Raw genomic sequence first — 22,774 nt, forward strand, 5'->3', positions numbered from 1 at the left:
CCTTCGTCCGCTAAAAATGACACGTGTATGTACCTTCGTCGTGTAAAAATGACACGTGCCATTTTCTCTTCAAATCTCGTATGACGACATAAAATATAAATGTTTTACTCACAATGAATATTTACTTATTTAAAAAATATATTTCCTCTATTTAAAATTATGATTTATTTTATTTTATTTATTTATATTCTGCGGTATGGATACTTCTTAAAATATATGATATACTTCTAATATTGGACAATTTAAATAATTATTTTATTTTCAAGATAATTAAACCTTCCGTGGCGTAGGCCTGAAGAGCAAAGGATGTCATAGACCCTTGAAAGGATTCGTCGAAGACAATTTATGGAAAATTAAGGGTATTTTCGAATCGGGGTATACAAGGAAAAAATTTGGGAGTTCCTTCGTTTGAATTACCGAGAATCCGCTTGTTGCAAGTTGCGTAACTACGTAGTTCTCCGTAAATTTGATTCACCAAGGTAAGCTCCGACATAGCCTAGAGACTGATGGCCCGATCTACACCTGACATTTCGATATTTTATTGGCCAGCGGATTTCTAATGTCAAGTAACTCGAATTATCAAAGTTTACGTTAGAATTTGATACTACCCCAGATTGCAACACGCTATACCCGTTACGCAATAATATCAAATCAAGTTCACGATACGTGTGCATGTAAATTATATGGGTTTTCACAAGTTTAGGTTCAAGGATCGTAAAAATATCGAAATCGAGCGATTTCAAAAATTATTTTGTCCCTGGAAATACCACTACATTTTAGACTATAAAAACAGGTAAATAAACTTGCTTAAAAAAACAACGTACAATTAAAACCGTCATTTTAAAAGATTGAACAATTTGGTCATAATCTGGATATCATTTAGAAGAGTTCATTAACGATCAGAAAGTCCAAGGATAAAATATCGTATTCTTAAGAAGCAAAGGGGTTTTCCGAGATTGACGTCTTGGGCGGGGCCACACCGGGAAATATAGTACATTTTTTACATCTATTCAGCAATGACTAATATATTTTTGCTGAATTAAAATATTTTGGTACCTTGGACTAGATCTTACTTGTTAGTAGCGTCCAAGGAGATATACTCCTTGGTAGCGTCTGTCAAACGGCGGCGTTATTATCTGGAACCCCCGAGTCTTTAAAATCTGATTCTCGCCAGGGAAAAAACAAGTTCACCAAGAAGGTGATTATATTATTTCGTGCCCGTATTCCATTTAAGCAGGTAGCATAAAATCACTAATTAGTAATAAACCTTAAATTTTAATGAAATATTACTTCTGGCCATACCCGGCTTCGATAAGCAAGTGTCACACTTATTTATAACTTCTGGCCATACACGGCTTTAATAAGTAAGTGCCACACTTATTTATTACTTCTGGCCACACAAGGCTTCGATAAGTAAGTGTCACATTTATTTATTTCTTCTGACCATACACAGCAATAGCGTTCCCAAAGTAGCCCAATTTTGGAGGGAAACCGCCCACCTGGCAACACTTCCGGTGGCGTCCCAATCCCATTTCCAATATTCTTGTCCGCTCCATAGATAGGGGGGCACGAAATAAAAAACGCAACGGCGAGCAAAAAAAATCCGTTAGGCCTGATGCCATTTTTTTTGCGTCGACGGTCACCGTCACGACGGTTTTTGTAAAAATGCGGGCCAGGCCCGGCCAGCCAAACATTGTCTTAGGCTTAAACAGAATATTTTGCGTCGAAACTAACCTGTCATCGTTGTGTCATTTAATCCCGCCTTAACAATTCGCAACACCGAAGGCACCACCGATGAATTTTTTTTATTACACCGAATTATTTATTTATTCATTTTTAATTTTAATTAAAAAACCTACCATTGAATTCTCCAAATCAAATCGGCGTTGTGCGCTACCAACAATAAATTTATTAATGCTTAGGGAGAACAAAGATAATATAGAGCTCGTACCCTAGATTCGAAATAAATGCCTCGCGCGTAATCAATAGCGTTTACCCACCTCCTGCCGGAACTCCGAAACAATTAGCTCTTTAGTTACTATGGTAACCAACCAGGGCCAACTTTTATAACGCGCTGTTTGCTAGCAGACGACAAAATCCGATATACTGTCTTTACACCGTCTTTTCAGAAGGAGTAAAAAGTGTAACCCTAAAATCCTGAAACAGACTACAATAATTCTCAACCCCAGAGCAGGCGATTCGTTTTAGTGTTAAAAGAGTCCACCTTTAGTCCGAGAACCAGCGAAAAGAAACCACCCAATTAAAAAGCTCTCAGAATTCGAATCTAGAGGGGTACGTTCAGAAACAGTCAACGGGAAAAAACCCAATGGATTTATATTTTCCACCAATAAGCTTTTTCGTCATAATGACGTCGTAACTTGCTGAACGCTTTTATTCAATCAACGGTGTTTTTTAAAATAATGTAGCATTAATAGTAGCAGATAGTAGTTTTACGTCAGTAATGACGTCAGTCATCGGAAAAACCAACTATCTCTTTCGGTGACTTCGGTGTCTCACCGATGGCTATCGTGACGTCAATACCCGAAATTAAAATGCCGTTCAGTAAAACACCGGTGTCAGCGGTGACTCAGCGGACTCACCGGTGAGCGTTTCTGAACGAAGCCTTGGGTAACAGAGTTCTATGTCGAGACCATTGAGTTGGGAATATTAAGCTAGAGGTCCAATCAAAACGACGGATTTCAGTATTTCACGAAACAAGTTTTTAAAAAATAAGAATACTGCCGTCTGCTCCCAAATGACGAGAAAACTTTATCATTCAACCCGTGGCGCCGTCTATCTCTCAATGGTTCGTTCAAATAAGACGCTTTTTCCGGCAAAACGATTTTTTTTTCAAAAACAAGGGATGGCGCCACGGGTCATATGATAACGTTTTCTCGTCATTTTAGAGGAGACGGCACATTCGTATTTTTCAAAAACTTGTTTCGTGGGGAGCAGATTTGATTGGATCTCTAGATTCATCAGTGTTTCTATGTTGAGGTGAAAAAGGCCCATTTCGTCGAAAACCGCAGAGGGGTACCCTCAGGCGTACCGACCCGGGGTAAGGGATTTAATATTTAACCGGGCGCCAAGCTGGCTATCATATGTAGGGGGCGCCAAAACACTCCTATCTTTAATGTCCAATAGGCGCAGGGGCGGATTAACCCTTTCGGCGCCTTTAGGCACAGAAAAATTTGGCGCCCCTTGGCATTGGTCAGCTAATGAGGGGCGTTTCGGTTTTTAATAAATAAATAAATATATGTTTCCCCAAACCTTTTCGGCGTTATGTTGAGTAGGGGCAAGCCAAGTACATGGACCCTGGGGCTTTATCAGAGTTTTGGCGCCCCTAGAAAAATGGCGCCCTAGGCACGTGCCTAATTTGCCTTATGGTTAATACGCCCCTGAATAGGCGCTACAATAAAAGATCTTCAAGGAAATCGCCAAGAAGTAACATATCCGAGAGCCTGGATCTGAAAGGTACTGTTTATTTGGTGCTTGTTGAAATAATGAAAACTTTTCACCTGTAAACAGCACATCGTGTTTTTCCTAAGCCTTAATATGTATAAAAAAAGCTACCTGGCTTAGGCTGGCTAAAAGAAAACACTTGTTGCATACCGTACAGGTGAAAAGTTTCCATTATTTCAACAAGCACTATATAAACAGTAACTTGCAGGTCCTGGCTCTCGGAAACATTATTTCTTGGCGATTTCCTTGAAGATGTTTTATTGAAGGGCCTATTGTTCCTTCAACCAGTGATAACCGGCCGCCGTATACTCTCGGTACGCCACTGGAAAACCGTTCGGTTTAGGACGAGACATTTTAATAGCTGAAAAAGGGGGAAATGTGGCGTAAAGCTTTCAAAAAAGGGAAAAAGTCTTCTGTGAAAATTTTCTGCTAAAGTATTAATTGATGGAACTTTACATCATGAAAACTATTGCTACGCCCTCTTTTGGTTGCCGTCGAAAGCTACAGAGATAGCGTATTAGCATGAATGTATTCATTTCAACCATGAATATCGAACTATATCATTACCCTTTCTACCATCTGGGGCTAAGATGGGCGGTTCCTTTCTGCGTTTTACGTAATCACTTGAGTAAATCAGGAGACAGACATTTGTCATTGACTCGATCCACAAAACGTTCCCGGGATTGCCCGATTTTACCCGCGAAGAAAATGACTAATGATTCTTAGAAAAATACCTCTACTACTACAAAATCAATTAATAATCATAAATAAAGGAATTTGTTATTCATATTCTTACTTATTTTCATTCAATCAAAAAGATGTGTATTAAAATTTTAGAAACCAAATTTAACGTTAAACCTTGGCACTGAAAGTTAGTCAAGTTTCAAAGTACAATTTTTGAGCGGCGGCGCGTGACCGACGTCATGATAGCTAAGCCCCTCCCATCCTAGCGACTGAGGTCAGACTACCTAATGCAGTTCGATATTCGTGGTTGAAATGAATACATTCATGGTATTAGCTAATAGCGTTTCATGCGTTTGCCAACCAGTAGTGTAAGGATTTACGCTATTATGAAATAGTAGCTATAAAGGTTTAATACTTTAATATTTCCATTTAAATAACATTTTACTCCATGTCTAAATTGACAACGATTGTAGGTGGCGCTACGAAGGGTTGTGTACGAATTTCATTGGACGAGCGTCACGAGCCTTTACGCTGAACGTTTTACGGGCGGGAAGACAATTTCCGAATTTTCCTCTTCCGACGGCAGCAGGCGCTAAAGCGTCTAGCCAATGAAAAACGTACACAAGAAAATCCACGACTTTTGACGGGTTGCGTTCTCCTTGTGTGGAGTGTTGTGTTTGTTGCTCCTAGGTGCCATCTACGTGAATACCTGTCAACTAAATGTGTGAAGAAATAGCAGATAACTTTTGAATATGAATGTTCTTTAAAAGACACGTTCAGCTTTTATATCGAGATAATTTCGAATGAGCAGACAGCTTTCACACATTCGATTTCAAACTCAGTCGGTGGGCGGCGATACTTTTGACCAAAGTTTAACCTACGCACGAAGCTTATTCAAAAAAATGTTAAGCAAAAAACTTGAGAAAAACGAAACAATCGATTATTTAAATGATGAAATATTGCGGGGGGGGTGGTAAGAAAAAGAGAGCGGCATTTTTTAAGCGCCAATAGGCCCTTAAATAAATCATCCTCCCAGGAAATCGCCAAGAAGTAATACTTCCAAGAGCCAGGACGTTCAAGTTACTGTTTATTTAGTGCTTGTTGAAATAAAGGAAACTTTTCACCTGTAAACAGAACGCCATGTTTTTACTAAGCCTTAATATGTCAAAAAAAGCTACCTGGTAAAAAGGGAACGCTTGTTGCTGCCGTAAAGGTGAAAATTTCCATTATTTTAACAAGCACTAGACAAACAGTGACTTGCAGGTCCTGGCTCTCCGAAATATTACTTCTTGGCGATTTCCTTGGAGGATGATTTATTGAAGCGTCTATTCTATCCATCAGCACGAGCGAATAGTTTAATTTAGCGTAGAAAGTGTACTCCTTTTGTTCCAGAACAACCCCCTTAAGACCACCCTTTCGGAGCGTGACCTCGGTATTATTGTGGACCCCACCCTGAAATTCTCCAGCCACTCCAATAAAGTCACTAAGCGTGTCCGTTCAATTGCGGGATGTGTCCGCCGTAATCTAAACTTCCGTTCCCCAAAAATAATTAAAACTTTGTATAATGCCCTTGTTCTACCGATTTTCGATTTTTGTTCCCCAATTTGGACCCCTCATTTAGCTTCTGACCAATTGGCATTGCAAAAGGCTCAAAACCGTTTTACCAAATTAGCTACTAAAATTGATAAGCTACCAGCCCCGTCGCGCTTACAATCCCTGTCCATTCTTCCAGTCATTATTCGCCACAAAATAACTAACTTATGCCTTTTACACAATTTTTTCCATAAAAGTCTCGTGCACAACTTTTCTGATTTTTTTGTTTTAAATGAGGGTTCTCGTACTAGAGGCCACTCTTATAAATTATCAAAACCCAGGGCAAGCACAACTGTTCGTTTAAACTCATTCTCTAATTCTGTAATCAATGACTGGAATGCCCTTCCCCAATCTATTGTATCCGAACCCTCCCTCCCTAAATTCCGTGCACTTTTAAATGAGCATTTTAACCGCGCGTTATGATCTCACCTTCTGTATAGTTTATCCTATTGTATCTGTTTCACGCATATGTATTTGAAATCTACACAAAAGCCTTGCTGGCTTGGTAGATATTTTTCTGTTAATAAATAAAATAAAATAAATTATCCACTTACTGATTTGAATTTTGCGCTTTGAATCTGAACTGATCAGACGCCGTTAAAATAGAAACCCGAACTAAAAGGAACCGCCTTTTTTCGCGGAATGTAATGGTGGTCTGGGATTAAAAACCAGGCTTCATGATACCAAGTTATTCTCAAAGATGATTTCGGTGCCTAAATTTAAACTAGTCGCGCTAAATAAAGTATAATGATCGGGTAATGTGTCTTCAAAGTTTGAATTTTTTATCTTTTCATCAATATATAACTAGGTAAGAAAATAACGAACATTAAAAATTAGCCAAGTCCCGATCTATCGGTACCAACGCCTACCGCGGTTGCCCAGGCTTATTTTTTTAGGTATAAAAACCGGTAAAAAATAAGCCTGGGCTAACGTGTAAATTTTAGAAAACAAGTAGTTCCTGTATTTTTTAAGCCAAGGCTAGCTAACCCATATTAATATTTTAAATTACAATAATTCTTTAGAGTTCAAATAGCCCATACAAAATATCCACAGTTAAAGTTGTATTCTATTATGACATTACCCTATACCAACTTCTTAATTACTTAAACATGACTGTGTAACTTTATGATAGCGCAAAATTAGTTCCTTAGTTAAACTTTATTTTAAAAAGTATATTGACTTATTTCAGTATTAGACCCAGTTGGAATTGTGAAGAAACATGGGGAAACTATTGTCAAAAATATTTGGAAATAAAGAAATGCGTATTTTAATGTTGGGACTAGATGCTGCGGGAAAAACAAGTAATTTAATTTAGACTCAGGGTTTCATGCAAAAAGTACTTTTGATTTTATACTTGAAAGTAATGATTTTATTCTAGCAATACTTTATAAACTTAAACTGGGCCAATCTGTGACAACCATTCCGACAGTTGGTTTCAATGTTGAAACTGTCACGTACAAAAATGTCAAGTTTAATGTTTGGGTAAAGTCAATTATTTGACAAAAATTGCTTTCAATTCTTTCAACAAACATTCGTAATAAATAGGATGTTGGAGGTCAAGATAAAATACGCCCTCTTTGGAGGCACTACTACACTGGAACTCAGGGGTTAATTTTTGTTGTGGATTGCGCTGACAGAGATCGTATTGACGAGGCGCGACAAGAATTACATAGGATAATCAATGACAGAGAAATGCGAGACGCAATTATTTTGGTATTTGCCAATAAACAAGATTTACCAGAAGGTAAAATAATTAATACACCAAAACAAAGTAAAAAACAAACATCTTACATTTCTTATTTTTTAGCGATGAAACCTCATGAGGTCCAAGAAAAATTGGGATTAACGCGGATCCGGGATCGCAATTGGTACGTTCAACCTTCGTGTGCCACAGCGGGAGACGGACTCTATGAAGGCCTAACTTGGTTGACGTCAAATCAGAAATCCTGAAAAATAATTACAAACACGCATCCATAAACTGAAGCCAATTTTGCCCTAAATGTGTGTGTGTGTGTGTGCTACAATAAAAAAAGAGAAAAGTCCATAAAAAAACTGAAAGCCTGCTTAGAAAAGAATTATATATTACAATGTTCTATATCTGCCAACTAAGTAACCTTTTTACTACCCTTCACCAATTACTCTCATGCCTTGGAGATAAAGAAAAAATATAGGCCTTTTGTTTAAATATATAAGTAAATGTAGGAAAAGATGAACGACAGTTGCAAATAGCTTGTTACTACTTAGAAATACACTCCCGTTTTCGGAAAAGTTTCAAATAGAAATGACGGTCTTTAATTTTCCATTTTGCAAAAACCAAATTGGGAATGAAAGTTACCTATTTGTATGTCTGTGTAATAAAATGTATGATTGAGACTTAAAACAATTTTTGTCTGGAAAAAAACCTCTCAAAAGGTTTGTGGGTGAATAAAAAAAAAAGGTTCATTTCAAAATTTTTTAAGTCATAAAAAGACTAAAATTTACTCCCCACTGAAGCAAAAAAGCATTATACTCTGAGGAACCCTTTAGTTTTTCAGTTTAAATATCATAAAAAAAAATGTAAATAATCAGAAAATTGCATTTGATGTAAAAGTATAATATTGTATAGCTCTAGTTAAAAAATTCATTTGATATTTAATAAGTAAATAAAAGGAGCCTCTTCATTTTTAGCACTTTTAAAATTAGTGATGGATTTAGAAGAGTATTTGTTTTAATAAAAAATTGCAAATTTTTGGTATCATAGAATCGATTGCGGAAGTTTTTTATTACCACGAAAAGAAGAGAGAAAAACGTTTTTTCAAAAAAGATTATATTAGCTACCGCCGGTTATGCCTAGATGGCACCACCAGCTGATTAGCGTCCTTTGTGTTTTCAGCCTTGGCCATTTTCCAATTTTGGGTTGGTGTTTCACAGCTACGCCGATTTACCTTTTAAATCATTAAAATTGCCAATCCGCACAGTACTTTTCTAAATTTTAGGGTATCGTATGAAAACGTTGTTAGACATCGAATGACTATGGAAGTCATTAAGGTAAATATTAAACTTTTATTTGCTTTATATCCGCCCAGTTATTTTCCACGTACGTGTATTTATGTTACGAACTGAAAAATTTCTAACCCTAAATGAGATAGGGTAGTTGGAATTTTTACGAAAATTCTGTTCTTTATTTGGTAGTATCGTATTTTATTCTTCTTAAAGAACGGATTAACCTTACACTAGACCTCTTTCGTCGTCAAAAAAGAATGAGAGAATGATAAAACTATTTAGACAGGGGCTTAAGGGGGGAAGATACAGGGAGGGGGATATTTATCATTGATTTCGTCCTTTTCGTTTCGGGCGTCCGGTAGAGTTTAAATCTCCCCCTCTTATTTTACGAGCGGTATCTAGCTCATTTGAGATCTTTTTTAACATACTAAATAATTATAAATATAACTATACCATTAAACTACCATTAATACTAATAGTTTACATTTGTGATGTTATTTATCTACAGAAATTTTGATGGAAGAGAAGGGAATGCAAGAAGATTCTCGATATAATCAAATGATGTCAATGGCCAATAGAGCTAAAGGAGTTTCAAGTCCCGGAATCGTGACACCTCCGCCTCCTGGTCGGGGACCGAGTCCTAATGTCGGGATGTCGCAACCAGGATCGGGAACGCCGAGCCCAGGAATGATGGGCCCGCCCACTCCGCAAGGATCAATGAATCCTCAACCACCTTCTCCGCATCAACAACAGCAACAGCAGCAGCAGCAGCAACAACAACATCACCAGCCACAGCAACAGATGAATCATAGCCAGCAAATGCAACAGCAGATTCACCATCCTCACCAGCCGCCTCAACAGCAACATTTGGCGCCTCCACATCCTTCACACATGCCTCCTCATCAGCAATCTCATCATACTGGACATAACCAAGGGAACCAACAACAGCCCCATCCATCCCCGATTAGTCACCCGCCAGGCCCCCACCAAACTCATCACATGCACCAACAGATGCCTCCCCAACATCAGCAGGGGCCTCATCAACCATCATCTCACCAACCGCCGCACCCCCACATGCCGCCTCATCACCAACAACACGGCTCTCAACCTCCCCAAACCCACGCCACTCAGCACCCACAGGGTCATCAGCAAGGTGCTCATCCTCAAGGGCATAATGCTCCTCACCAACCTGGACACCCGCAACATCCGCAGAATCACAACCAAGGACATCCTCAACAACATCCACAGCCTCCGCACCCTCAATCGCCCCATCCCCAGGGACATCAGGGTATGCCTCATTCTCATCCGCAACAACCCATGCCGCAGGGACATCAACAAACTCACGGCCAACCGAATCACCCATCGGGCCTTATTCAGCCCCAAATTCCACCACAAAATCATCATCAGCAACCCCCAAACCAGGGTCCACCGCCCAATCAACAAAATCCGCCGCATCACCCTCCGATGCAGCACCACGCTGGCGCTCCGCCGTCCTCAATGTCCTACGGTGCTCATCCTCAAATGATGTATTCAGGAGGAACAAATAATCCCCCGGTCCCGTATCACCCTGGTTCCCATCCACCGGTGAACCCAACGGGTCACATGGTACCGCCTCAAAATATTCCTCCCAATCAACCGCCAGCTCCGGAAGGAGATCCAACTAACCACGGCAGTTATCCACCGCCGGATAGTATGGTTCAAGCAAACGGTCAACCGCCAGGACAGAAACCCTCAGTCCTTAGCCCTCCCCAATTGCAACAATTAAAAGCTCAGATTTGGGCCTATCGTTTATTGGCCAGAAACCAACCTCTGCCCGAACACCTGTCCTTGGCGGTCCAAGGAAAGAGGCCGATGAGTTCTCCGTACGGAATACGACCGCCTTCGAGGCACCCGCAGCAAGCACCTCCTCCGCCAGCCCAACAGCCTCTACCGCAAACCCAAGCGCCTCCGATTCCGCAATCAAATCCACAACCCCCGACTCAACAAGTACCACCTCAGCCGCCGAATATGGCCAGCTCGCCGGTACCAACTGCGCCGAGTATTTGCAAACAAGCACCGACGACGCCGGCCGCCGCTATGATGCAGATGCAACAGCATAAACAAAATAGGTTGACCCCGATCGCGAAACCTCAAGGGATAGACCCCGTCGAAATACTGAAAGAAAGAGAAAATCGTTTGGCGTCTAGAATCGCCCTGAGAATCGACGAACTGAGCAATTTGTCGGCTTCCGTCGCCGAAGATCTTAGAAATAAGGCAACGTTGGAACTGAGAGCTTTAAGACTTTTAAACTTCCAAAGACAGTTAAGAAGCGACGTGGTTCAATGCATGAGGAGAGACACAGTAATGGAGACATCTTTAAACCCGAAACTCTACAAGAGAACCAAGAGGCAGGGTCTGCGAGAGGCTCGTATTACGGAGAAACTCGAAAAACAACAGAAACTAGAACAAGAGCGAAAACGTAGACAAAAGCACCAGGAGTATCTCAACGCCGTCATGCAACACGGTAAAGATTTCCGCGAATATCACCGCAATATGGTAGCCAAGATCGCCAAGGTGAATAAGGCGGTCGTGACGTACCACGCCAACACCGAAAGGGAACAGAAGAAGGAGCAAGAAAGGATCGAGAAGGAACGTATGCGACGTTTGATGGCCGAAGACGAAGAGGGCTACCGCAAATTGATCGATCAGAAGAAAGACAAACGTTTGGCGTTCTTGCTGTCTCAGACGGACGAGTACATTGATAATTTGACTAATATGGTCAAACAGCACAAAGTGGAACAACGCAAGAAGAACAAAAAGAATAAACCTTCCAAGGAAAAGAAAAAGAAGAAAGATGAAGGCGGCGCCGGAACCGGGTCCACCCCGGGCACTCCTGGTCCGTCGGGAACGCAACCGGCCGCCTCTGCTTCGGAAGCTGAACCCATTGAAAATATTGATGAAACGTCTCAACAGAGCACGGGAGAACACAGAGTCAGCGTTATCGAAACCGCCACTGGAAAGATGTTGACGGCCAAAGAGGGCGCTCCTTTAGCCAGTCAGCTCGAAGCCTGGCTGGAAATGAATCCCGGATTCGAAGTGGCGCCCAGAGAACAGCAAAGGTCCGATTCCGAAGAGGGGTCGTCTTCCGAAGGAGAGGAAGAAGAGGTGGTCGAAGAGGAAGAAGTCGAAATTCAAGAACCGGAAAAACCCAAACCGGAAGGCGATAAGAAAGAAGAAGTGGACGACGAGTACAAAAAACAAGAGGGTTACCGAAATTACTACAACATCGCCCACGCTGTAAGAGAAGAGGTTAAAGAACAGGCTAGCATCTTAATCAATGGAACATTGAAGGAATATCAAGTTAAGGGATTAGAGTGGCTCGTCTCGTTGTACAATAACAACCTGAATGGCATTTTGGCCGATGAAATGGGTTTGGGAAAAACCATTCAAACGATCGGACTGATAACCTACTTGATGGAGAAGAAGAGGGTCAACGGTCCCTATCTCATTATCGTACCCCTGTCAACGCTTTCGAATTGGATGCTCGAATTCGACCGATGGGCTCCTTCCGTTATTAAAGTGGCTTACAAAGGGTCTCCTAACGTTCGACGACAACTCTCGGCTCAAATGAAAAGCAGTAAATTTCACGTACTTCTTACCACTTACGAATACGTTATCAAAGATAAAGCGATTCTCGCCAAGCTCCGTTGGAAATACATGATCATCGACGAAGGTCATCGAATGAAAAATCATCATTGCAAATTGACGCAGGTTTTGAACACCCATTACGTGGCTCCTCATCGGTTGTTGCTAACTGGTACTCCCCTGCAAAATAAACTGCCTGAATTATGGGCGTTGTTGAACTTTTTACTGCCGAGTATTTTCAAATGCTGCAACACGTTCGAACAATGGTTTAACGCTCCTTTCGCGACCACCGGCGAAAAAGTAGAGTTAAACGAAGAAGAAACCATTCTTATCATTCGTCGTTTGCACAAAGTTCTTAGGCCTTTCTTGCTGAGAAGACTGAAGAAAGAAGTCGAATCTCAACTACCGGAAAAAGTCGAATACGTTGTTAAATGCGACATGTCCGCTTTGCAAAGACTTCTCTATCGACACATGCAAACGAAGGGTGTCCTGCTGACGGACGGTTCCGAGAAGGACAAAAAAGGCAAAGGAGGAACCAAAACTTTGATGAATACCATTATGCAATTGAGAAAGATTTGCAATCATCCATTCATGTTCCAACATATCGAAGAAGCTTTTGCCGAACATTTAGGTTTGGACACTAGCGGAATAGTTTCCGGGCCCGATCTGTTTAGAGCATCAGGAAAAATTGAGCTGTTGGACCGAATCCTACCTAAACTAAGAGAAACTGGACATCGTATCCTTCTCTTTTGTCAAATGACATCTTTGATGACGATTATGGAAGATTATCTGCATTACCGCGGATTTATTTACCTCCGTCTCGACGGCACGACTAAATCGGAGGATCGAGGACTTTTGCTGGAAAAATTCAACAGCAAAAACTCTGAATATTTTCTCTTTCTACTGAGTACCAGAGCTGGTGGCTTGGGTTTGAATCTTCAGGCAGCTGACACCGTCATAATTTTCGATTCCGACTGGAATCCTCACCAGGATCTTCAAGCTCAAGACAGAGCCCATCGTATTGGGCAACAAAATGAAGTGAGGGTGCTAAGATTAGTAACCGTAAATTCCGTGGAAGAAAGAATTTTAGCGGCTGCCAAGTACAAGTTAAATTTGGATGAAAAAGTTATACAAGCTGGAATGTTTGATCAGAAATCAACTGGCACTGAAAGAAGGCAATTTCTTCAAGCCATTCTAGCCCAAGATGAAGTGGACGAGGAAGAAGAAAACGAAGTTCCTGATGATGAAACTATAAATCAAATGATAGCAAGAAATGAGGATGAATTTGAGCTTTTCCAAGTAAGATGCAATAAGTACACTTGTAATTTTTGGAAATTTAACTTATATTTCTATAGAAAATGGACTTGGATAGACGCAGGGAAGAAGCTAGAAATCCAAAGAGGAAACCGCGATTGATGGAAGAGGATGAACTTCCAAGTTGGTTAGTCAAAGACGACGCTGAAGTTGAAAGACTAACCAATGAGGAAGAGGAAGACAAGCTTTTTGGACGCGGCTCCCGGCAACGAAAGGAGGTGGATTACTCTGACAGCCTGACAGACAAACAGTGGATGAAAGCCATTGAAGATGGAAACTTGGAAGAAGTTGAAACTAAAAAACGAAATCGGCGAGGTCATTCTGGACCTCTAACGCCTCCTGGACCGTCGAGTTCCTCGGAAAGATCTGTGAGCATGGCTGGAAGTAGTGGAATGTCAGGAAAGGGCAAACGAAAAAGAGACATGGATGATGAAAAACCTACGAGGAAGAAAAGAGGAAGGCCGCCTGTAGAGAAAATGATGCCAAACCCCCCAAATCTAACTAAACAAATGAAGAAGTTGATAGATATTGTTGTCAACTACAAAGACAGTGATGGCAGGGTGCTTAGTGATCCGTTCCTTCTTTTGCCGTCTAAAAGAGAGCTTCCAGATTACTACGAAATTATTAAGAAACCCATGGACATGAAAAAGATTAAAGTAAAACGACCCATTTAAATTATCAAATCCAAACCACGCACATTAATAATATTCTTTATAATAGCAACGCATCAGAGAGCATCGTTACAGAAAACTAGATCATTTGGAGGAAGATTTTATGCTTTTGTGCAAAAATGCCCAAACATATAATGTGGAGGGATCTCTAATCTACGAGGATTCTATAGTATTGCAATCTGTGTTTACAAGTGCTAGAGAGAGACTAGAAAACAACGAAGGAGGAGATTTAGACTTGGAGCTTGATGATAGCGATTCAGCTTCAGTAACAAACAACACACTCGATGACAAAGAGGTATAGAAGCTGCGTTAGCTTATAATTTCCTTGATTTTTGGTTTGGGTTAACCGTTATCCACGTTCCTCATTAACCATTAATAAAAATATGAACTATATTTTTATTAAGGGTGAGGATGGGCAACAACAGTTAGAAGACGATGACGACGAAGATGGTCAAGGGGTTAGGGTCAAAATTAAATTCCCCAAGAAAGTAAGCCCTTTTGCTAGTGCCCAATTGTGTCTCTTCCAATGGCTCTTTTTTTTCTTTTGATGGTTTTTGGTAGTGGGAATTTTCTTTGCTATTAGTAAAATTACTCAATAATAAAATGCATTTTCATTGCTTTTAAATAGAGTAAAAGACGGAAGGGACGTCCCGTTAAACGTTACGTCAGTGATGATGATGAATCGGAAGAAAGTGACGATGGTTGAAAAATTAGTCAAAGTTTTATCATTGTTCTCTCAATTACCCCAAAAAATTGTATCCAATTATTGGTTAAGGCTGTTAAAAATAGTGCTTAGGAGAAAATGCCCTAACTAAAAATGGATTGCTGTATTACATTAAGCCTTCTATAGAAAATTAAGTTTTAAACATGCCGATAATTTTGCACTTTTATGACTATATATATATATACTTTTTTGGATTGGTTATTGTACACTTTATTCATAGTAAATAAAATGTATATCGTGAAAAGGATGTGGTCCTCTTTCCAAAGCAAGGTGATTAATGTGCTTTACAAAAGCCATGGTTTCTTTGTCCCGATAGACCAACGCTAGTGTATTGTCCATGGGACTGACACTCAGCAACTGAGAATACAAAATAGAGACAAATAACACTCATATATTGGTTTGTTAAATGGATTAAAAATGCGAGTAGGTCCCTATTAGAGAGTTACTAATTTTGGGTACGTTCAGTAACCTTCAATGAATTCAATGTTGCACGATTTAGAAACTGGTTTCTTACTGAACAATTTTTTATATTTCCAGTAGAACGTTGAGGGTAGTGCTGGGATAAGTTTTATGCTTCTGTTTGATTGGTTAGGTTTATTTTTTCTTTCTGTTGTGTTGAGCTGCTTAACCAATTGACAACAAATCAACTGGTTCCTCGAGCAGGTTTATTTGATAAAAAGTATGGCGGCGAACCAAGGTTTGTAAATCGTGTATTCAATAATTCAAAAGCAGGTACACCAGCAAACGCTATTCTATCACACTATTCAGCAGAATAAAATTCGATAAACCACTGTTTGAGATCTACAAAAATGAATTCAGTAACCCTTGACATCACATAACCAACTAGAGGCAATGATTGTGTTTCTTGTCTGATGGATCTTACTGAATGTACCAGTTTGTTTAAGACAGCATATTTACCAGTGTTTAAATGTATATGGTTGTGTCACGACCAGTGCTTGAAATGGAATTATTAATTAACCAGAATGTGTTTCCTTTCAAAGCCTCAGATTATTCTGAAAAATTGGAGCTGTGCAATAAAAAATAATCTTTACAAACCAGAACGATATGAGGAAAAAATTTTATGAAACGGAATGGCATTCTGGTCCATTTCGAGCACTGGTCACGACTCAAAATTTTTATAATGATGTAAAATGTAAAAATTACACTCTGTAGTATTTATATAAAACCATATTTTCCCAAAGTAAGGGTTTTAGGAACATAATATATGTTGTATTTAACCATGCATAAGTTATTCTTCTGAAATGTGTTTGGAAAAATCTGCAGTAGCCAGCGAAGGTACATGTTTCAAGCTAATAACATTAGCAGGATAGGGAGATAGATACTTATCTTGTGAAAGATAAAATACCCTTCTTGGTAGTACTCACTTCTTCCTCTTCTCCTTTAGCAATGTACGAAGTGAATCCTCCGTATTCATATTTCCAATCACTGGCGTTGAAGAATAATTTTGCGTCCAAACCAGCTATTTCTTTATCACACTGTTGATCACTTAATAGAGAATAAGCACCGGAATTCCACGCATGCACAGCCATTCTACATTTTCCCCCTCCTTCGCTGTTTTTGAAAGATACCTCTTTGTCTTTTTGGGCAGCCATCAGGGAGTGAAGGCCAAGACCAGTGAGATTTGACAAGATCAAAAACATGGCCTCTGATTTCAACAGTTCCAAACATTCTTTCAATATTGTCGGAAGGGACTCTTGACCTAGGTCCAATTCAAAAATGTTTCGCTGATTAACTGGACCTTTTTTAGCCCATTGAAGACTGGAACTTTTAAGGCACTCGTTCAGTTCCATGAATTTATCTTCCTGAAATAGAAGTAACATATTTATTAGCTGCACATTTCAACGTTATTTATGAAGCTTACGTTTAAAAAATCTACTAGTTGAATTTCTGATTCTTCTTCAAATCGCTCTTGTATTTCCATTTGAATTTCTTCTTTTAGGTATGTAGGATTAATCCAAGAATATACTAATTCTTCCTGCGTTATTTTTAACTCGTTACATATTTTCCCCTGAAGCAATGATAGTGAAAATTCTATACCTCCACAAAAACTGGATCATGTAATTCAAAGGGTACATTTTCATCAGGTTGAGGCCCTGTTTCGCATTTATTTGCTGGCGAATGAAACCATCCACTTATTGATAAACGACACTTTTCTTCTGATAGAATTTCCGAAACCTGGTTCAAATCAAGTTAGCTTTATAACAATTTTATCACTTTGGAAATCTAGAACTTATACCTGATGGAAAGAATGAGGGCAAACTTCAAAAAATACAAAATTATTCCATATAGGAGTCAGAGATTTGACAATTTCGTTGGGCTGTCCATTTTTAGTATCGAACAAATCTAAAGTTCCACCATCTTCTTTTTTCCAATTAGGTGGGACTAAATAATAGATGTAAGCTATTTTTCTACTCTCCAGTTGATCATCATGACAAAGTAGAATATCTGTTGATTCGTATCTAGCACATGACATGTCAGTTACATTGTCTAGATCCAATCCAGTAACATTCCGAAGCCATTTGAGGAAATTCCCATATAGATATTCTCTGGGGGAAAAATTGCAAAAATAAGTATCTTAGAGCTATTTAATTCTTTGAAGAAAAAAGTCACCTCATAGCAGTTATAAAAGGATTTTTAGAGACTTTCAAGTCATTGGACTGAAAAACGAAACTACGATAAGCTTTTGTTGTATTTATTTGTGTATAACATAAATAAATAGTTAATATTTAACCTTTGGCTATGATAAAAAATTATTAAATATTAAGGAAACCTGTCATCTAATTAGAAATCTGATAACCTGGTGAAATTTGTATAAATCATTATTTTTCTCTTGAAAATCTAATGAATTGAGAGCGTCTTTCAGGTTTTCAAGGAACTCATCATCCTTGAGGAAATTAGGTAAAACGTAACAAGTGAATGGTTTCTTGATTATTTCAATTCCGCAATCTGTCAAATATTGAAACAAATTCATTAGGACATTTGAATTAGTGTTATAGGCAAGGCCTAACAGTCATACCCAATTTCGTTGAATCACCTTTACTGCTAAAGTAATTTTTACATTCCTCCAAAACATTTTCCTCGTCGTAAAGTGAATTATTCGAAACCACTATTTTGGAAGATTTAGACGATTTCAACTTTTTGCTTGGACGTTCTTCCATTTCAGAAGATTTATTCATCGCTCTCGGCATAAAAACCCACGTGTAAAATAAAAATAGCAGACAACAACGACGCAAAACATTAAAACAAGGCGGGATATTTGAATGAGAAAAGTGTTCGATTTCACTAATTAAAACAAATATTGACATTTTGCGAGCCAACAATTAAAAGGGCTTTAAGCTTCGTATACATAGAAGAAACACTATACTTGAGCTACCGACGATAAGATAATAATAAGTCTCCTTTTTTGTCAGAATAACTACCATGTTACGTTGATGTCGATAAATAGCAGTGAAAACACAATTTTAATTTCAAAAAGAGTACCTACAGAAAAGAACCGAATTTTTATAATAGTAGAAGTATATTATAATTGTCCTACGAGAGAAGTATTAATCTATTTATCTTACCAATGTTAAGCGCTTGAAACATGTACCTAACTAAACTAGTTAAATTCAAAGGCCGGTGTGTCCCTTTCAGTTAATCGGAAGACAAATTTTTCGCTTTCACTCGAATTATAAAACATTTCAGTGACAGCATATTTTAACTGGCGAAGAAAATTACATTTTAAAATATCTCTACTACTACAAAAACAATTGATAATTTTAAATTAAAGTATTTGCCCTTTAAAGCCAAAAACGAAAACTTAAGCGCTAGAAAATTTATTAGTACAAAAATGGGCTAAAGCTAGATAAATCTCAATTAAAATTTATACATAACCAATATTAATTAAAAACCAAAGTCGTAGCGCATATAATAAAATTACAGGAAGTGTTTAGTTTTATCCTAATAACTTTTAATTAATAAATTAATTAGGACTTTAATAACTATAATTAGTGAATTTGAAAGTTCGAACCGATCAAAAAGTTGGAAAGTGCAATTACACGAGTAAAGTCCGTCCCAGTAAAATATTTGGGCGGATCATTTCCGCCGCCCCCCGCGGGTTCCTACGCCCCTGAAAAGGACAACGAAGCTAGACTATAATCTGCTGGCGACAGGAGTGGGTCAGTGGACTTTAACGCATTCCGGCGACTTTATCGATCCGTCCGTTATAACACGGAAGAAAACCAAACGCAAAAAAGGACTTTACTTTATACCGAAATACAATGCAAGCTCGAAACCTCTGTCTTTGTTCGTAGATGATGTTGAGGGGGTGAGCGGGAAACGTTTTCTTCCGGAAATAGTAGCTCGGCTTGGCGAGGGATCAAAGGGGTTTGGGGCGCGTCGCCGCGACTCCTCGGTGTCCCCATTTCGTGTCGACGAACCCGGGCCTTGGCGTGACCAGGCTGGCTAAGTTGACCAACGTCAATTAATCTTTTCCCCTCTACAACAGAGCGGAGTAGCAGTAGGTCGTACGAAAAGCCGGCCGTCTCAACGCCAATTTATATCGATATACGCCAGTCATTTAGGCAAAAACCACACGACAGGGAGCGCCGACGCCAAGAATCCGCCGCAGTTACAAGGCCTAATATTTATTTTGGCGTCGAGGCGATTTGGTCCTAGTGTATACCAGACTTAACACCAAATAAAATATAACAGGAATTAACTTAATTACAGGATTCAATTAAAAGTATATAATCAGAACTTTAAAAAATATATCTTCTAATCAAAGTTTAAAATACAGGGCGTCTGATTTTGCTCGGAAACGATAGTTTTTGAAATTTTCAGGTATACGTATAAAATCGGGAACTTCCTAATTTCGGAATTTCAGGAAAATTTTAAGATATATCCGTGTTTTTCAAAAATTTATTTTTTGATCGATAGGTGATAGATGAAAACGTTCAATGATAAAGTTGTAAAACGTACTTGAAATCGTACCACTAAACTTGATTTATTCGGTAGATTTTTTCAAAGATATGAGCTAGGTCATGAAAAAAACAAGTTGGCTATCAAGATTCAAGATTCAAGATTTAGGAATGGGCCCGTATAAAATACAACTCATTTGAAACAGAGCGGCTCACCACCATATGGAGGCGCACCAGAGATATAGGAAACGTATATAAAAGTCTAGATAAAATATTTCAAAGGGACCAAGGGAGTGAATACGGAGGTGACAGCTAGCAGAAACGCGTAATTTCTGCAGGCTATCCTTATAAGGCGCTATCTATCGGTAAGAAAGCTCGTGCTATCGTCGCGAGAGCCATTGTCTCCTGCTTAAAAATTATACTAAAAGTCACCAACAGATGGTGTCTAAAGACTACGGCCTGCGGAAAGGACAAGCACTTAGTACTAAAATGCTAAGAGAGCTCGTGCTCTTGGTCACATGCCTTCCTCGGTGTCTGCTAGGTGTCAATTCCATAGATATAGGAAACATATATAAAGGTCCTTCATATACATTTCTTATATCTATGGGGCGCACGGTCAAAAAAACAAACACTAAATTTTTAGTTGGAACTAAAAACTACAGAAATTTAATATCATCCGAGCAATGTTCGAAAAATTTTGAAATTTACTTCGTGTGTGTCTAGTTTGTAACATAACACAATTCATTAATTTCGTATGAAACCAAAGGTAATTTTTTATTCTATCAAATAATTTACAATTCACATGAAAGATTCAATGATACCTCTCTTTGTTGCAATACATGTCTCAGCACGATGGAGTATATCTCGAAATGAGCACTGGATCATATCGGCAATGACGACTCTTTGGCGTAACCCTGCAATGCTTGCCACAGGCGTCTGGTATACGTGCTTTAATGAAGCTCTGAGGAAGAAATCGAGTGTTTTTAAGTTCTGGTGACTTTGAAGGCCATCGCGCGGGACCGTTCCTCCTAATCCATGATTGAGGGAACTCGGTGCTAAGATAACCTGCAACAACACGAACTTGATGTGGTGACGCACCGTCATGCTGGAAACATATATAGTCGTCTGTAGTTGGCCAAAGGAATGTAGTCCAACACGTCCACTTTTTCGTTCTGTAAGAGTTGCAAGTAGTTCTGCCCGTTCAGACGTTGTGGTAGGATAAAAGGACCGAAAATCTTATTCCCGAGCAGACCAGCCCATCCGTTGAGTTGAAATTACACTCAACATGTGGTTGAAAGAAAAAGCCCGACCAATCCGATTATTTTGTAACAAAGAAAAAGCCCGACCCAATCCGATTATTTTGTACCAAAGAAAAAGCCTGACCAATCCGATTATTTTGTACAAAAGAAAAAGCCCAACCCAATACGATTATTTTGTACAAAAGAAAAACCCCGACCAATCCGATTATTTTGTACAAAAGAAAAAGCCCGACCCAATACGATTATTTTGTACAAAAGAAAAAGCCTAACCCAATCCCATTATTTTGTACAAAAGAAAAACCCCGACCAATCCGATTATTTTGTACAAAAGAAGAAGCCCGACCCAATACGATTATTTTGTACAAAAGAAAAAGCCCAACCAAATCCCATTATTTTGTACAAAAGAAAAAGCCCGACCCAATACGATTATTTTGTACAAAAGGAAAAGCCCAACCCAATCCGATTATTTTGTGCCAAAGAAAAAGCCCGACCGAATACGATTATTTTGTACAAAAGAAAAAGCCCGACCCAATCCGATTATTTTGTTCAAACGAAAAAGCCCGACCCAATACGATTATTTTGTTCAAACGAAAAAGCCCGACCCAATACGATTATTTTGTTCAAACGAAAAAGCCCGACCCAATCCGATTATTTTGTTCAAACGAAAAAGCCGGACTCAATACGATTATTTTGTACCAAAGAAAAAGCACGACCAATCCGATTATTTTGTACAAAATGAAAAGCCCGACCCAATACGATTATTTTGTACAAAAGAAAAAGCCCAACCCAATACGATTATTTTGTACAAAAGAAAAACCCCGACCAATCCGATTATTTTGTACAAAAGAAGAAGCCCGACCCAATACGATTATTTTGTACAAAAGGAAAAGCCCGACCCAATACGATTATTTTGTACAAAAAAGAAAGCCCGACTGAATCCGATTATTTTGTACAAAAGGAAAAGCCCGACCCAATACGATTATTTTGTTCAAACGAAAAAGCCCGACCCAATCCGATTATTTTGTTCAAACGAAAAAGCCGGACTCAATACGATTATTTTGTACCAAAGAAAAAGCACGACCAATCCGATTATTTTGTACAAAATGAAAAGCCCGACCCAATACGATTATTTTGTACAAAAGAAAAAGCCCAACCCAATACGATTATTTTGTACAAAAGAAAAACCCCGACCAATCCGATTATTTTGTACAAAAGAAGAAGCCCGACCCAATACGATTATTTTGTACAAAAGGAAAAGCCCGACCCAATACGATTATTTTGTACAAAAAAGAAAGCCCGACTGAATCCGATTATTTTGTACAAAAGGAAAAGCCCAACCCAATCCGATTATTTTGTGCCAAAGAAAAAGCCCGACCGAATACGATTATTTTGTACAAAAGAAAAAGCCCGACCCAATCCGATTATTTTGTTCAAACGAAAAAGCCCGACCCAATACGATTATTTTGTTCAAACGAAAAAGCCGGACTCAATACGATTATTTTGTACCAAAGAAAAAGCACGACCAATCCGATTATTTTGTAC

The 22,774-nt window shown here is 39.0% G+C and overlaps 3 protein-coding genes across 4 annotated transcripts; 2 read left to right on the forward strand and 1 right to left on the reverse strand.

The window, feature by feature from the left end:
• Window positions 1-6,325: 6,325 nt before the first annotated feature.
• On the forward strand, window positions 6,326-8,405 carry Arf6 (ADP-ribosylation factor 6). The gene is made up of 5 exons (XM_090177040.1): window positions 6,326-6,547; window positions 6,929-7,040; window positions 7,118-7,221; window positions 7,285-7,483; window positions 7,547-8,405. The coding sequence occupies exons 2-5, from the start codon at window positions 6,959-6,961 to the stop codon at window positions 7,687-7,689; spliced, it is 528 nt and encodes a 175-aa protein (XP_090033166.1). The 5' UTR covers window positions 6,326-6,547; window positions 6,929-6,958; the 3' UTR covers window positions 7,690-8,405.
• A 185-nt stretch (window positions 8,406-8,590) lies between these two features.
• On the forward strand, window positions 8,591-15,126 carry brm (ATP-dependent helicase brm). 2 transcript variants are annotated; one of them, XM_090177037.1, is made up of 6 exons: window positions 8,591-8,766; window positions 9,230-13,644; window positions 13,701-14,315; window positions 14,380-14,625; window positions 14,735-14,818; window positions 14,959-15,126. In XM_090177037.1, exons 2-6 carry the CDS (start codon window positions 9,238-9,240, stop codon window positions 15,034-15,036), a joined length of 5,430 nt encoding a protein of 1,809 aa, XP_090033163.1. In that variant the 5' UTR covers window positions 8,591-8,766; window positions 9,230-9,237; the 3' UTR covers window positions 15,037-15,126. The 2 variants fall into 2 exon arrangements, with proteins under 2 accessions (XP_090033163.1, XP_090033164.1); XM_090177038.1 differs by lacking the exon at window positions 14,735-14,818 and having other exon boundaries at window positions 8,592-8,766.
• sud1 (Prolyl 3-hydroxylase sud1) lies at window positions 15,036-18,297 on the reverse strand. The gene is made up of 8 exons (XM_090177039.1): window positions 18,092-18,297; window positions 17,873-18,021; window positions 17,686-17,732; window positions 17,312-17,621; window positions 17,113-17,250; window positions 16,937-17,050; window positions 16,440-16,877; window positions 15,036-15,411 (listed from the first exon to the last, which is right to left on the reverse strand). Exons 1-8 carry the CDS (start codon window positions 18,261-18,263, stop codon window positions 15,265-15,267), a joined length of 1,515 nt encoding a protein of 504 aa, XP_090033165.1. The 5' UTR covers window positions 18,264-18,297; the 3' UTR covers window positions 15,036-15,264.
• Window positions 18,298-22,774: the final 4,477 nt, after the last annotated feature.

This window comes from Leiobunum rupestre, chromosome 6 (assembly GCF_980474605.1).
Source record: "Leiobunum rupestre chromosome 6, qqLeiRupe1.1.hap1, whole genome shotgun sequence".
Classification (NCBI taxonomy): domain Eukaryota; kingdom Metazoa; phylum Arthropoda; class Arachnida; order Opiliones; family Sclerosomatidae; genus Leiobunum; species Leiobunum rupestre.